The 16,667-nt window shown below is 41.1% G+C and overlaps 1 protein-coding gene across 1 annotated transcript in view; it reads left to right on the top strand.

Annotated features, from left to right (window-relative positions):
• Pdia3 (protein disulfide isomerase family A member 3) overlaps positions 1–16,667 on the top strand; it is a 21,269-nt gene extending 4,602 nt beyond the window's left edge. Inside the window, exons 2-13 of the mRNA XM_038329468.2 lie at positions 3,136–3,214; positions 5,612–5,729; positions 7,839–7,946; positions 9,354–9,483; positions 11,330–11,446; positions 11,534–11,659; positions 12,728–12,910; positions 13,224–13,332; positions 14,040–14,168; positions 15,229–15,308; positions 15,645–15,702; positions 16,269–16,667. Of these exons, the coding sequence (XP_038185396.1) occupies positions 3,136–3,214; positions 5,612–5,729; positions 7,839–7,946; positions 9,354–9,483; positions 11,330–11,446; positions 11,534–11,659; positions 12,728–12,910; positions 13,224–13,332; positions 14,040–14,168; positions 15,229–15,308; positions 15,645–15,702; positions 16,269–16,382 (1,351 nt within the window). The 3' untranslated portion in view covers positions 16,383–16,667. The remainder of the gene's footprint in view (positions 1–3,135; positions 3,215–5,611; positions 5,730–7,838; positions 7,947–9,353; positions 9,484–11,329; positions 11,447–11,533; positions 11,660–12,727; positions 12,911–13,223; positions 13,333–14,039; positions 14,169–15,228; positions 15,309–15,644; positions 15,703–16,268) is intronic.

Below are 16,667 nucleotides of genomic sequence, written 5' to 3'. Positions count from 1 at the left end.
TGGTCTGCAGTAGCAAGTTACAAGCCAGCCAGGGCTATCCTTGAGATCATGTCTTGAGACAGACACCATGAATCAGTATCAAGTGTCTTTTCTCTTTTTGACACAACTCTGAGCAGAATCAGCTGGAGGGCTGCACAGAGTGAAGTGCGGAAGGCACTGATCTCGTAGTGGGCACACCACGCTGGAGGAGGAGTGACGCGGCCTGTTTGAGGCTGTATTTGGCCGTATAGTAACAAAAAACATCCCTCTGAGCTTCAGCACATTAGAAAGCACTTTTAAGGTGGCAGTAGGTCTGATTTCACGGTTGTGTGGTTCACTTGACCATGAGAACTCATCAAAACATAAGTTGGTATACTTTTCCCAGAGGGCTGCCTGAAACACCTGCTCTTCTATTCAGCCAGGCCCAACAGTCCCACAGGTGTGCTCCCTGGCATTCAGGTGTGTGGTGCATTGTCAGTGTACAGCTAGCACCAGCTGCACATTATCTCTTCAAAAGCCCAATGGGTTGCAGAGGGATCACTTTGAGAAGGTTGAAGAGTTCTGCAACCTCCCTACAGACAGCAAAAACATAAAACAGAAGGAAAGAAGCCAGGAAAGGTGGTATGTGTTATAATCCCCAGAATTTGGGAAACGGTGGTAGATCAGGGGTTCAAGATCATCTTTGGCTACAAGATACTTTGCCTCTGAAACGTGTTTAGCTAAAGAGCTTTAAGAGACTATCTTAAAAACAGGCTGCAGAGATAGCTCAGTGGTTAAGAGTGAAGGCTGCTTTTGCAGAGAACCTAGATTCCATTCCCAGCATCTGTTTCTGGAGCCTGTAACTACGGTTCCAAAGAATCTGATGCCCTCTTCTGACCCCTGGGCACCTGCACACCTGCGGCATATTCATACACATGCACAAGAAATTTTGAAAAAGAAATAATTGGCTGGGCAGCAGTGACACAAGCCTTTATTCCCAGCACTTGGGAGGCAGAGACAGGCAGATTTCTGCGAGTTCAAGGTCAGCCTAGTCTACAGAAAGTGTTAGGACAGCCAAGGCTACACAGAAACTGTAAAGTATTTTTTTAAAAAGTCTGTTGAGAGATTGTCAAAGATTAAATGAAGGATTAAGAAGTAGTAGTACAAAGGACAAATACTAACAGCATGCTTTGGATCCTGTTTACAGTTTGTGTGCGCATGAGTGTGTGGTAGGAGGGGGTCAAGAAGGACCATGCCAAGTATGGTGGCTCAAGCCATCCTGAACTGTGGAGAGGCCAGAAGCAGTCACATAATGGGGTGTGTGGGGGGGATATAAACGGACCAAATGATAACCAAACTCAAGATGGAGGGGTCATAGGTAGGAAAGGGGTACTGCATTGGCTTTTTTCCTCTGCTTTCTTTCTCCAAGACAGGGTTTCTCTATATCTCTGGCTGTCCTGGAGACCAGGCTGGCCTTGAACTCTGCCTTCCAAATGCCAGGATCAAAGGAGTGCACTGCCACCACCACCTGGCTAACATCTTTTTGTTTCTTGAGACAGAGTTTCTCTATGACAGCTCTGGCTCTCTTGAAACTAGATCTTGTAGACCAGGATGTCCTAGAACTCAAAAAGATCTGCCTCCTGAGTGCTGGGATTAAAGGCGTGTGCCACCATGATGTGGTCTTTTTTTTTTTTTCTTTTTTCATATCCTCATGAGATATTAATGGTTTCTCACATAACCAGTGACATCATAGATGTGTTCAAGATACACTGTTGTGGGGGCTGGAGAGGTGGCTCAGAGGTTAAGAGCACTGGCTGCTCTTCCAGAGGACCTGAGTTCAATTTCCAGCAACCATATGGTGTCTCACACTATCTAGAGTAAAATCTGGTGCCCTCTCCTGGTGTGCAGGTGTATATGTACGGAACACTGTACACATAGTAAATCTTTAAAAAACAACAGTGTTGTGTATTCCTTTTGTGTGTGTGTGATAGATAATATAGTTGCGTTTTCTCTAAATTTTGTGTGCATGGCAGGTGTGAGTTTGTACATGCTACAGTGCATAGGTGGAGGTTAGAGGATCGAAGTCACAGAGATAGAACTCAGATTAGGATCAGAGGCCAGAACCTTTAACCACTGGTCAGCGACTGGTCCTATTTTATGTATTCTTTAAATGTTGCATAATAAATGAATATATCTGAGTTGTTAGCCAAACATGAGTTCTACTTATTTTAATATAATAAAAATAATTATCATGTGCACTTTTTTTTTAATATCCCAGCACTTGGGAGTCAGGCAGACTGTTCTCTGAGTCTGAGACCAGTCTGCATAGATCTAGAACAGCCAGGACTATACAGAGAAACCCTGTATCGAAGAAAAAAAGGAAAGAAACATAGAGCTGTTCCTTTGGCCACATAGATGCAAATCTATAAGAAGGGTGATATTGTAGACTAAACAGAATGGGTGCTGTTCAAAAAAGAATATAGTTCTTGTGAAGAGAATTACCATGTGGGCTGAGCATACTAAACACTCCTAAGAGCTGAGGTGGCTAAAGTCAGAGAAAGGTACTTTATTCACCTGAAGCATCACCCCACTCTACCTAGAAAAGCATACTTAGGAAAACTAAGGGAAAAGCATACTTAGGAAAACTAAGGGAAGGAGCCTGAGCTTTGGGGGTCTGTTCTTCATTAGTTTATTCATAGGTTAATATTTTAAAAAAAGCTCTAGACTAAAAAATAATAGTTGTTATTCAAAATATCAGAAGTCTGGGTTACAGCTTGATATTGAATAATTGGTATAGCATGCCTACAGTCAGTATAAGAGAGGCTGGAAGAATGGAGGTCACAGCCTGCTAATTGTGTATCAAGACCCTGTCTTCAAAAAACAAAGCAGTAGGTGGCTGGAGAGATGGCTCAGAGGAAAAGAACACTGGCTACTCTTCCAGAGGTCCTGAGTTCAATTCCCAGCAACCACATGGTGGCTCACAACTATCTGTAATAAGATCTGGTGTCCTCTTCTGTACTGCCGGATACATGCAGGAAGAAACCTGTATACATAATAAATAAAAATCTTTAAAAAAAAACAAAGCAGTAATATGATTTGAGGTTCTTCCAGATAAGAAGGAAACATGAGTTAAGTTTGTGTTATACAAAGAATCTGACTTTTTTTTCTTTTTAATAGGTGTGGACATTGCAAGAGGCTTGCCCCTGAGTATGAAGCTGCAGCAACTAGATTAAAAGGAATAGTCCCATTAGCAAAGGTGAGCATCAATGAATTCACCAGAAAGGAATATGAAGTATTTTTTATTGCACATATGTGTGGGCTTGTGTACATATTTTGTGTGAGTCCTTGGGTTTGGCAACAAGCCCCTTTTACATTCTGAGCCTTTTCACTGACCCAAGTGTATAAAGCTAGGTTTTTTTTGGGGGGGGGGGGGGGGTTGGTTTTGTTTTGTTTTGTTTTTTGGTTGGAGAGAGGTTGAGTGGTTAAGAGCACTTGGCCTCTGTTATGGAGGACATAGATGCTCGGGCAGTGGGTTGCAACCATTTGTAACTACAGTCCCAGGGGATATGATGCCCTGTGCTGGCCTTTGAGCCTGGTACATACGTGTGCAGCCAGAGCACTCCTATGCAAAATAAAACATCACAAAAGGGTGGGCGAGAATCTTGTCGTGGAATCCGTAGTGTGGCCTGTTGAGTCACATAGTTTACCCTTTAGTCTGTTCATCTTTTCTTGAAAATATTCATGACCGTGAGTCATTGGTCTGACTCAAGGCCTCTGGCTTCTGCTAGACCACTGATAGCAGTCTCTCACTGGGAATCCTCTTGTCCTGTGTTGTGGAGATCCTGCCGTTTTGAATCTGTAGGCTTGTCCCCTTTATGTGCTCCAACAGTTCTGGACCTGGTCAGTAGCTGGGTTGGTGAGCCCACCAGTTAGTTTTCTTTCGTCCTCATTCCCTGGGCGAGCTCTCCAGCACTGCCTTAGCTAGGTGACCACCCAGTGCAGCCTGCAGCCAGGAGTGGGGCCAGTTCTCCTGCTTCCAGGGCCTCAGATTGAGTCACCCATACTCCAACCACTAGATACTTTTTGTTGGTTGGTTTGGTTTGATTTTTAGTTTTTCTTTTAAATTTTGTTTTGGTTGCAGGGGTGGAGGGAGGGTGCAAGGGCAAGAGGGAGGATTGGAGGGGACAGGGAGATTGAGTAGGATTAGAATACACAATGTGAAATCTACAAAGAATCAATAAAAGTTAAAAGAACTTTAAACAAAGAAAATAGTAAATGAGCAGTAAGGGCTGACAAAGACAGTAAAGGTATAGCTGTAAGGGTGAGAAGGAGTATTGAGGAATCTGCCCTGATAGGTCAGTCATGGGATCAGGGAAAAAGGCAGGGGCTATCGCTGAGTATGTAGCCAAGTGGTTAGTTTAAGGTGGGTGTTTGTTTTTCATAGAGTTTTAAGTATTAGCTATGGTGGTGACCTGTGATGCGAGCATTTAGGAGGTAGAGACAGGAAAAAGTTCAAGACTAACCTGAGCTACTGAAGACCCTGTCTCAAACAGGTGAAAATAATAATTAGTAGTAAATTTTGCCATTCTGAAGTACTAAGCTCACAGGTGTTCGAATTTAAAAGTCTTGTGTTTTTTTTTGTTTTGTTTTGTTTTGTTTTTTTCTGAGATAGGGTTTCTCTGTGCTGCTCTAGCTGTCCTGAAGATTGCTCTTTAGACCAAGCTGGTCTTCAACTCACAGAGATCCACTTGCCTCCGCCTCCTGAGTGCTGGGATTAAAGGCATGAGCCATCACCACCTGGCTATATATTAAAAGTATTTAAAACTATATTGAATCTAGATATTAAGCAACTTGTCCTAGCAAAAACATCATGTTATAATTTTTGTTTCTTGTGACTGGGGCATAAAGTTATTAAGGAGGTTGTAAACTGTGCATTATTATTTTATTTTATTCATTCATTTATTTATTTATTTATTTTGTTTTTCGAGACAGGGTTTCCCTGTAGTTTTTAGAGCCTGTCTTGGAACTAGCTCTTGTAGACCAGGCTGGCCTCGAACTCACAGAGATCCGCCTGCCTCTGCCTCCCAAGTGCTGGGATTAAAGGCGTGCGCCACCACTGCCCAGCTGTATTAATTTTCTGAACCCTATTTTACCCATTTCAGTACATAAGAATCAAACCTCAGAATCGTGTAAAGGTTAATCTGTTTCGTGTGGTTTTAAACCAGTTGTTTGCTTTTATGTAACAACTATTGATGCATTTGCCAATAGACAACTTATTTGTAAAACCAAATTATACCCTGTCCTGTCTAAAAGTGGGCATGCCAAGCACGTGCATTTGGTAATGAATGTTACCAAAGTAAATCACTATTGGGACTGAGAATAGCTCAGTGTTAGAGCACTGGGTTTGATCTGCAGCATGAAAAGGAAGAAGGGCATTATTGAAATAAAAAAATTAATTTTAGAGTTTGCATATGAAGCCAAGAAGCATCTAGTTAGGTAGCACTAATGCATTTTTAAGGTCTAATGACCTATGGGAAGTGTTCCAAGAAGTATTGATCCTCTATGGGGATAGCCAGTCATAATATTTTGGGACTATGAGATCTTGCAGCAGGTGCTTAGATAACAAAATAACTCTTGTTTTGTCTACTCTTAGGTGGACTGCACTGCCAACACAAATACCTGTAATAAATATGGAGTCAGTGGCTACCCAACCCTTAAAATATTTAGAGATGGTGAAGAAGCAGGTGCTTATGATGGGCCTAGGACTGCCGGTAAGGATCTAAATTGCCTGAAACCCAGGCTAGGCTTAAACTTCTTTCTTCGTTTTTATATTTTCAAGACAGGGTTTCGCTGTGTAGCTCTGGCTGCCCTGGAACTTAACTATGTAATCCCTGATGGCTTTGAATTTGCAGAGATCAGCCTGCCTCTGCCTCCCAAATCCTGGGATTAAAGTCATGTACCACTTATACATGGCTTAGGTTTAAATTCCTGATCCTCTTGCCTCAGTTTTACAAGTAATGGTATTATAGGCATATGCCATCTTCCTTCCTTGGATTATCTTCTGGAAATTGAATTAATGTTTTGTTAAGGTTTTAGGATAGCTGGGGCTGTTACACAGAGAAACTCTAACTTGAAAAAAATCAAAGAGAAAAGGTTTCAGCATACTTAACAGTCATAAAAGTTGTTCATTTTAGAGTTCATTTTAGGTGACAAAAAGGTTTTCTGTCTAAATGACTTGATTATAAAGTAATATAGAAAATACTTGATAAGCTCAACTAAGCATGTTTTCATTTGATAAGTGCTATCAATTTTATCTACTCGAAGATTCTCTTGAGAGAGTTGGTGTTCATACGCAAAACAGTGGTCTTTTTCTGTTATTTGGGTTCTGATTGATGGAAGGTGAAAGACGGTCATCACTACATGTGGACTATAGATAGTGAGTGGTAAAGTATTTGATAACGTGTGAGTGTTGGGTTCAGTCCCCAGCGTAGCAAGAAAACTGTCTTGTGCTCATTACAATGGCTACTACTGTTTCTTTATTTAGAAAAAAAAATAAAGGTCTGGGTAGTGGGCATAAAATGGCCTGGAAGGTAGCACAGTAGAGAAGGAATCTCTTGTTTATACCATGATTGAGATAGCCTTATGCTGAATCGGCAGCATTCACAAAAGAGCATACACACATGTATTGGTGAGGCTTTAGAGACATGGAAACCATTGTATGCTGTTGATGGGGATGAAAAGTAATAGAGCTACTGCGGAAGATGATGTGATGATTCCTCCAAAAAATTAAAGCAGAGCTTACCACTCGCACAGCTTTAATTCCAGGATTTGGGAGGCAGAGGCAGGTGGATCTCTGAGTTTGAGGCCAGCCTGGTCTACAAAGTGAGTTCCAGGACAGCCAGGGGAACACAGAGAAACCCTGTCTCAAAAAGGGGTGGGATGTCAAAAAAGGGGGTGGGATGGGGAGAGGGTAAATCTTGTAGGAAAACAGCTTAACAAGTATAAATTCCTGTACTCTTTGACTGTGGATTTACTTCTGGAAATTTACACTACAGATATATTGTGCAAATTCACCTGCAGCTAAGGTTATTTATCATGGAGTTTTTTGAAAAAACAAAAGATTAAAAATAAATGTCTGCCAGTTGTTGTGGATTAAATTAATCACAGTATGTAAATTTTTTCAAAAGCACTCTGCAATTATAACCAAGGATTGAAAGGCTGTCAGGATGGGTACCCACTGCCCACCATAACAATCCCCAGAACCCACATGCTAGAAGAACCACATTCTGCAGGATTTCCTCTTAAGGATGGGGGTGTGTGGTAGAAGTAGCACAGCTCATTATGAATTTGGCATGAATTAGTTCTATATACTATGTTAAATTACCAAAATTACTTGAGTTAGGCATAGTGGTACATCCTTATAGTCTTAGCACTTGGAGAAGGATTGGAGGTCAAAGTAAGCCTCTGCTCTACAACCACGGCTAAGAGTAGTTTTATGGGAGGGAAAAGCAGGAGACATCTGTGAGCTTAGGACACCACCCCATCCCACCCTGCCTTCCGAAAAAGACAAGTGTATGTTGGAGTATATAGTGCTGTTTTTAAAGATAAAAGAATGTAATTTCGTGTGTGTGTGTGTTTTTTTTGTGTATGCGTGCGTGCTTGCTTTAGAAGGATATACCAATTGCTTCTTGGCCTTTTTGGCTAAAATCAAGTAGAAGGATACACAAACTGAAGTTAAGTGTTTGTGTATGTGAATAGTTTAGGGGTAGGATTGGGGAAAAACTTCATTGAAAACATACATTGTTTTATTTTTATGAATTTTGAATCATTCCAACCTTACCTTCTCAAATTATGTGTCAATGTGATTTTTGTCTTCTAAGATGGAATTGTCAGCCACTTGAAGAAGCAAGCAGGACCAGCTTCAGTTCCTCTCAGGTCTGAGGAAGAATTTAAGAAGTTCATTAGTGATAAAGATGCTTCAGTGGTGGGTAAGTAGCAGGTGTTTGGTTATGCCACAACATTGATTGGATGTTAAAAACTTCCATGTTTGGGAAAGCCACAGGTTAAAGCAGCTTAGGCAAGCTTGAAGTAGTTAAAAGGTAACTGATAGAACTGAATCAGAAACTATAACAAGGCAAGAGAATGGGTTGTGTGGGTTTGTATTCTTAGACCATAATAGGAGTGTCATTGGCTTACCTCCCACCCCTACCCCACAGTGCTGGAAATTTAACCTATCTCCTCACTCCTGCTAGACAAGTACTCCACTACTGAGCCATATATTCCTAGATCTGTTCCTTCTCTAACTCTGAGAGCTAAGTCTTTAGCAGGGTAATTAAACTAAAATGAGGTTTAAGGCAAGGAGATATAAGTAAATAGTCCATTTCCATCTCTATATTTGATTTTTATAGGAAACTTTGTGGTTATTGGTCAAGTTCCTGTTGCTATAAATTCCTGAGGCTGGGTCATGCAAAAGGAAAGAGATTAGTCTTATAGTTGGGGATGTTCAAAACATTGGTACAGAAATTTCTAAATTCTAGTGCAAGTCTCCTGTCATGGAAGGAATGCATGCAATGAGGAGAGATTTTATTGTGGGCAGGAAATGCCGAGATTAAAGTCATGCACCATCACCACCTGGCTTCTTTTTTTCTTAATAGTTAGCCATAAGGAGCCTTTTATTGATCTATTCAATGTGTTTGAGTATTTTGTTCCCATGTATGTACATATGTGCACCACATGTGTGTTTGCAATCCAAAGAGTGTCATAATGTCTGAACTCTGACCTTTAGTCAGGGTGGAGCAGGACTCACATCTGTGGGCCCCCACAAGAGAGGTCAGAAGGTATTATGTTATCTGGAACCAGATAGTTGTTGAGCCACTGTTTAGGTGCTGGGAACTGAACTCAGGTCCTTTGGAAGAACGGCTGATGCACTTAACCATTGAGCTTCTTCCCCCATTGTTTTATCTAATACCTGAAGTATTTCTTAAAACTCTTAAGAGGTGGGCTGGAGAGATGGCTCAGAGGTTAAGAGCACTGACTGCTCTTCCAGAGGTCCTGATTCAATTCCCATCAACCACATGGTGGCTCACAACCATCTGTAATGTGATCTGGTGCCCTCTTCTGGCCTGCAGGCATGGAGGCTGAACACTGTGTACATAATAAACAAATCTTAAAAACAAACAAACAATAAAACTCTTAAGAGGTGAGAAAGTTTGCCCAGATCTGTTCTGGAAAACTGAAGGAAGAAAGTCTTAGTGTAAGTGTTATGTCAGATGTCGGAAGCAGCCTGGTCTTAACCTAAAGTACTTTGTCCATAACAGACGGAAGGCTTGAACACTAGAAGAATAATGTAAGTCATGGCACTTGGTTATTCTTTGTGTTTGACATTTCCTATACAGGTTTTTTTAGGGATTTATTCAGTGATGGGCACTCCGAGTTCCTAAAAGCAGCCAGCAACTTGAGAGATAACTACCGATTTGCGCACACCAACGTTGAGTCTCTGGTGAAGGAGTACGATGATAATGGAGAGTAAGTGACTGAATTGCATTCTCTTATCGCTTACTGTGAATTTTGGGATCTATGCCTTTTGTGTTGTTACTTAGCTTGTGTTTTGTTTCCAAGAAGTTAATGAGCCCTTCTAGCATAAGTAAGCTCAGTTTAGAAAACCGTTGCCTATAAAAGGAGACAGCATATAAGCAAATATATGTAGAAATGTCGTATTGCACATTTTCTGTAGAAATATATAAAAGGGGGAGTTTTTTCCCCTTTTTTTGTGGCCTGGGGAAGGTATTAGAAAAGCTTATAGGGCCAGGTGGTAGAGTGACATGCCTCTAATCCCAGCAGAACTTGGGAGGCAGAACTCTTGAGGTCAAGGACAGCAAAGGCTACACAGAGAAACCCTGCTTGAAAAACCAGAGGAAAGAAAAGGCTGTATGGGCTGGAGAGATGGGTCAGTGGTTAAAAACTAGTACTGCTCTTGCAGAGGACCCATGTCGGGTAGCTTATAACTACCTATTTCAGGGGTTCTGACAGATGTCCTTCTGGCTTCTTTGGGAACCCACGTGGGCATGTCACAAAAAAAGGGCTTCATAGAAGGAGGTGGTTCACTTTTTCTTGAGAAAGGGTCTTGCATTGTAGGTGAAGCTGGACTTGAACTTGCAGCAGTCTTGTCTCTGGACCATGCCCAGCGAGGTGATTCTTAGTAGATGAGATTTTCCCAGTAGAGTATGACAATTAGGTTGAGAATTGTAGATAAGAGCTCAAAAGAGCTCATCAGTAAAGTGCTTGCCGTGCATTCACATAAAAAGCCTAAGTGTGTTGGTGTATGCCTGTTTTTTGTTTTGTTTTTTGTTGTTGTTTCAAGACAGGGTTCTCGATGTGACATTCCTGGCTGTCCTGGAACCCACTTTATAGACCACACTGGCCTCAAACTCACTGAGATTCATCTGCCTCTGCCTCCTAAGTGCTGGGATTAAAGGCATGCACCACCACTGCCTGGCACACCTGTTTTGTTTTTAATTTGGTATTTTGAGACAGGGTTTCTCTGTGTAGTCCTGACTGACCTGGAATTCTCTCTGTAGACCAGGCTGGCATCGAACTCAAGAGATAGCCTCTGCTGCTTGAGTGCTGGGGTTAAAGGCGTAGACCACAAAACAACAGCAAAATAGAAAAGGCTCTAACAACTTTTATTGTCAAGTTTATTGCCAACAGTTTAAGTACAAATGGATGATCTTGGTACCACAGATACATTCTCTCCAGCACTAAAGCTCTTTTATGACCTTAATTTTGGGTGTGATCAGTGGGTATTAGGATTTACATCCTGTAATTTGTTCTAATAAATGGTTAGAATAATTTTAGTTTAATTCTGTTTTAGTTCCGTGATTCTGATTTTAAAGACCAAGTATCAGTCTAATCCTTGTAGACTTCGAGTGGTTTTGTTGTGTTTTGTTTTGTTTTATCGGTTCAAAATGGAGAGATTACAGGTGTGTCACAATGCCTGTCTTGTCTCAGTTTTTTCTTTTTTGATACAGGGTCTCTATATAGCCCTGGTTGATGTAGACCAGGCAGGCCCCACGGAGATCCACTTGCCTCTGCCTTCTGATTTTAATTTCTGGTATTAAAGGTATCTGAGCTTTATTATTTGTTTGTTTGTGAGACAGGGTTTCTCTGTAGCTTTGGAGCCTATCCTGGAACTAGCTCTTGTAGACCAGACTGGCCTCAAACTCACAGGGATTCACCTGCCCATGCCTCCTGAGTACTGGAATTAAAGGCGTGCGCCACCACCACTCGGCAGTTATCTGAGCTTTAAATGGAGTATAACAAACAACTTGGCTATCTGATGCTAAGACACCTTGTTGTTGTTTTTTTCTTTAAGGGGGATCACTTTATTTCGTCCTTCACATCTTGCTAACAAGTTTGAAGACAAAACTGTGGCATATACTGAAGAGAAAATGAGCAGTGGCAAGATTAAAAGGTTTATCCAGGACAGCATGTGAGTGCCTCTTCCTTGTTGCTGTCACTTTAATATTTCCATGATACAGCTAGAAAATGACAAAGCTAATGGATTATTTTGTTTCAGTTTTGGCATCTGTCCTCATATGACAGAAGACAATAAAGATTTGATACAGGGCAAGGACTTACTTACAGCCTACTATGATGTGGACTATGAAAAGAATGCTAAAGGCTCCAACTATTGGAGAAACAGGTAATTAAAACTATGTTGTTCCTTTATGTAGACATGTTTACCCGTTCCATGAACGGTTCTAGTTATCTTGTTACCCTGGGGTGTAAGATTAGATGAGAATGGAAAGGTGATGTGGCTTAGTTGGTACAGTGGTTGCCTAGCAACACAAAGCCCTGGGTTCTGTTCTCCTACCATGTGCTTCCTGGGAATCAAACTCCGATTATCAGACTAAGCCATCTCACCCGTTCCAGCAACACATTTAAAAAAGAGAAAATAAACAAAACACAACTGGTGCAATAGCACAGGACTGTAGCCAGGCGTTTAGGAGACAGAGACAGGACAGTCACGTCACAACTGGTGCAATAGCACAGGACTGTAGTCAGGCGTTTAGGGGACAGAGACAGGACAGTCACGTTTAAGTTACCCGTGCTACATACCAAATTTTTGAATAGTCTGGACAGCCTACGATTCTGTCTTTAAAAGAAAAGGGGGAAAGTGGAAAGGATCACATATCTCCAAAAACTGCATTTAAAGCCATAGGACAACTAACATACACTATGGATGTGAATTCTGTGTTCTTTACTGTACTACACTGACTCCAGGGTATATATTGAAAGGTGTGAGCCTGATCAGTACAGTAAACTTAAACATTGCTCCCACTTCTTAATAAATTTCCTGGGTGTGTTTCAACCTTTCAGGTCAGTTTTTATTCATACAATAGATTTTACAGTTATTAGTGTAGGAAAATTCCTATCAAATGGGTTAGGTGCCACCACTTCTTAAGAGGAAAGGTTACTAACTCACAAAATTGTAACATGATCAGTGCCTGGTATTATAAGTTCAAGCTAATTCCAGAAGACTGAATGGATGAATCATAGAACTCTTTTCTTTCTAACTTCCTGCTTCTTAGTTTCAAAGACTTAGCCTGGCATAATGATACACACCTTTAATCCAAGCACTGTGTGAGTTTGAGATCAGCCTGCTCTACATGCTCCAGGACTGCTAGAACTATAGGTCTCTTAGTTTGGGAAAAACTGCTTCATCACACTGTTTTGGTCATGGTACTAATATTTCTCTTATTTCTCACAGGGTGATGATGGTGGCAAAGAAATTCCTTGATGCTGGACACAAACTCAACTTTGCTGTAGCAAGCCGTAAAACCTTTAGCCATGAGCTGTCTGATTTTGGTTTGGAAAGCACCACTGGAGAGGTTCCTGTTGTGGCTATCAGAACTGCTAAAGGAGAGAAGTTTGTCATGCAAGAAGAGTTCTCGTAAGTTGTTCCTTGGCATTGAATTCAACGCAGAAAATCATTAAAGCCTAGACACTGAGAACTTAGAAAGAGTAACATTGGGGTAGGGAGAAGTCTCCAGGCTTCCCGTCATACGTACATTAAAGATCGTAATTTCTGCAGACTAACGAAAGGGTAGCAGCTTGGAATTCTTACATAATTCCACCTCATTAGAAGTAGTGGGTAGAAGCTGGGCAATGGTGGTATGCTGTTGTAATTCCAGCATGCGCTTGGGTGGTGGAAGCAAGAGAAAAGAATCATGAGTTCCCGTAAGAACCTCTCTTTGCATTTGCAGACGGGATGGCAAGGCTCTTGAGCGGTTCCTGCAGGATTACTTTGATGGAAACCTAAAGAGATACCTGAAGTCTGAGCCTATCCCAGAGACCAACGATGGGCCTGTCAAGGTGTGTTCCTGTCTTCAGTGGTCTCTTCCTAAATCTTAACGTTGATAGACCTGACCAAAATCCTTACAGACATTTCTTTAATTTGTTTTTAATTTGACGTTTGTTTTTAATACTGGGACTCAAACCCATATTAAGTAAGCATTCTACCACTGAGCTACATCTCCAACTAAGAACCATTACAGATCCAAGAGGTGATTCCATGTGGAAAGCACTTAATGCAAGGGACCAGTTTGATCCCTTGATCTCACATAGCAGTAGAAGGAGAGAAGAGAATAAACTCTATGAAGTTCGTATCTATAATATATACACACAATGAGTAAAGATTTTTTTTTTAATGTGCATTGGTGTTTTGTTTGCATGTATGTCTGTAAGGGTGTCAGATCCCTGACTGTAGCTACAGATAGTTCTGAGTTAGGAATTAAATCTAGGTCCTCTGGAAGAGCAATCAATGCTCTCAACCACTGAGCCATCTCTCCCACCTCATGAGTAAAGTTTTTTAAAAGAAAGAAAATCACTAGGTAGCATTTGTTTTTATTTCCTGTGGCTTCCTAAACATAGTTTGATGGGGTTAGATGTGAGGATAAATTGGTTAATGGGACATAACAACATGTTTACGGGTGTGTAAATTTTGTAATGCAAATTGAGGCGAATTGCTTGTGGATTTATTTTTCAGCTTTCTTATGACTAGAGAATCTTCTGTGTTCTAGGTTGTGGTAGCAGAAAATTTTGATGACATAGTGAATAATGAAGATAAGGATGTGCTGATTGAATTTTATGCTCCTTGGTGTGGTCACTGTAAGAATCTGGAACCCAAATATAAAGAACTAGGAGAGAAAGTAAGTCTGAACCCTCTATGAATACAAGATTGAGCTGGAAGTTTATATGTATTTTAAGCATAGACTTAATTAGTTCCTAAGTACTGGTATATTCTTTCCCAACTATTGTTTACACGTTTGCTCTTGACTGCCCCCTAGTCTATAAAGAAGTTAACAGATAGCCAGCTTAACACAAATCAGGCTCATTCTACAGCATGGTTACAAATGTCTGGGGTCATCTGGATTTTGGTGATGTTTCTGAATTTGTATAGTCCTTCATTTAAAAAAAAAAAAAAAAAAAAACTTGGTGGTTTTCTTTGTAATGTAATCCAAGCCAGGTAAATTTAAAGGTGGCTACTTTTCATGCTGTTCTTTTGAAGGAGGCAAGCATGTCTCTCTGCCTCTCTCTCTCTTTCTCTCTTCCTTCCCCTTTACTCTTCTCTCAATAAACTAAAAAACTCCACACCAGATAGGTAGGTAGGTAGGTAGGTAGATATATAGATAGAACTTAAAGGTGGCTATGTGTAGTCTTAGTGTTTTGTTTTGAGACAGGGTCTTATTGTATAGTCCAGGAGCAGCCTGAGCATATGCTCAGCCTCTACATGAAGGACTAGACCTGGCCTTACATACAGTCTTCTGCAAGAACCAGCTCATAAGAGAGAAGCTAGGAGGTTAGGAAATAAGTCTGTGTTCTTCTCATAATTGTCTAAGTCATAAATCAATAAGTACCTGAATCTGAAAGCTCTACCAGGCATGCTTCAAACTCTGAGGTCCATCTGCTTTTGGCCCCCAAATGCTAGGATGAAAGGCATGGGCCGCTAGGCTTGGCTTGGTATCAAGTATTTTGAGTGATGTTGTGGCTGTAACTTTGGCTAGCCTGAAACTCGTGACAGTGCTGTTTCTGTGTCCAGGTGTAGAAGGAGTGTGCAGGAATGTGCATGTGTATTTGAGGCCAGGTTCACACTTTAACACACACCAGTCTGGGATTTGTGGTAATACCTGTGCCTTAGCTTTTTCAGTACTGGGATTACAGATTAAGTTCTTTGTTGTTGTTTCTTCTTCTTTTCATTTGTATTAACAGCTCAGCAAAGACCCAAATATTGTTATAGCCAAGATGGATGCCACAGCCAACGATGTGCCTTCTCCATATGAAGTCAAAGGGTATGTTGATGAAAAGGTGTTTGTGTTTAGAGATGGAATTTACTTGGCTGCCTAGTATGGCCTCAAACTCCTGAATTCAGATTAACCCAGCTTCAGCCTTGAGTAGCCACCATAAACCATTTCCTTGCTGGCTATATTTGGGGGAGGTGAATTTCTTAGGTTTCTGCCATTGGTGACCCCAACATGACTCCCTCAGAATTTTGAGGGCCATAGAGTATAATTTAGGCACTCATGGAAAGCAATATTAGATCAGATTAGAAACCACAATCCGACAGGTGTGGTAGGATCACTCAGACTTGAAATTGATGAACTGTTTTGTTTTTTTTTTTTTCCTAGTTTTCCTACCATCTACTTCTCACCAGCCAACAAGAAGCTAAATCCAAAGAAGTATGAAGTAAGTGCATTGTCCCATTTCCCTGAAATATACATCCCCTCCCCTCTCTTTTTTTCTCCCCCAGAAAGGGTTTTGGAGCCTGTCCTGGAACTAGCTTTGTAGACCAGGCTGACCTTGAACTCCTCCTGCCTCTACCTCTGTCTCCCAAGTGCTGGGAGCAAAGACATGTGCCACCACTGCCCGTTCATGCTTTTGTGTGTGTGTGTGATTTGTTTATTTTTATGTGAATTGTTGTTTTGCCTCTAAGGGTGTTGGACATCTGGAACTGGCATTATATACAGTTGTGAACTGCCATGTAGGTGGTGGTGATTGAACCTGGGTCCTCTGGAAGAGCAGTCAGTACGCTTAACCATTAAGCCATCTCTTCAGCCCCCAAGCCTAGTTGTTTTATTGGCCTATTTATTTACATTTTATTTGTGGCAATGGATATGTATGTGAAAGTCTGAGGACAGCTTTGAGAAGTTCTCTCCTACCATTTGGGATCTGGGAGTCAAATTCCAAAAAGCCATCCAACTAGCCCTTAACTAGAGTTCTTTAAAAATTTAAAATAACCTTTCCTTTTTCAGGGTGGCCGTGAATTGAATGATTTTATCAGCTATCTACAACGAGAAGCTACAAATCCCCCTATAATTCAAGAGGAAAAACCCAAAAAGAAGAAGAAGGCACAAGAGGACCTCTAAAGCAACAGCCAAATGTACCACTTTATAAAAGGACTCTGACACCAGAGATGGAAGAACCATAGGAGAGGACAGAATGGATATACTCTGAATCCTGCTCAATTTTCTCTAAACTGTTTCTTAGCTGCACTGTTTATGAAAATACCAGGACCAGTTTATGTTTGTGGTTTGGGGAGAAAATTATTTGTGTTGGGAAGAATGTTGTGGGGGTGGGGTGGGAATTGAGTTGGGGGTTATTTTCTAATTTTTTTTGTACATTTGGAAGTGACAATAAATGTGCCCCCTTTA

The sequence above is a fragment of the Arvicola amphibius genome, chromosome 5 (genome assembly GCF_903992535.2).
Source record: "Arvicola amphibius chromosome 5, mArvAmp1.2, whole genome shotgun sequence".
NCBI lineage: Eukaryota > Metazoa > Chordata > Mammalia > Rodentia > Cricetidae > Arvicola > Arvicola amphibius.
The sequence above is the reverse complement of the archived record's forward strand: the minus strand, read 5'-3'. Positions and strand labels throughout refer to the sequence as shown.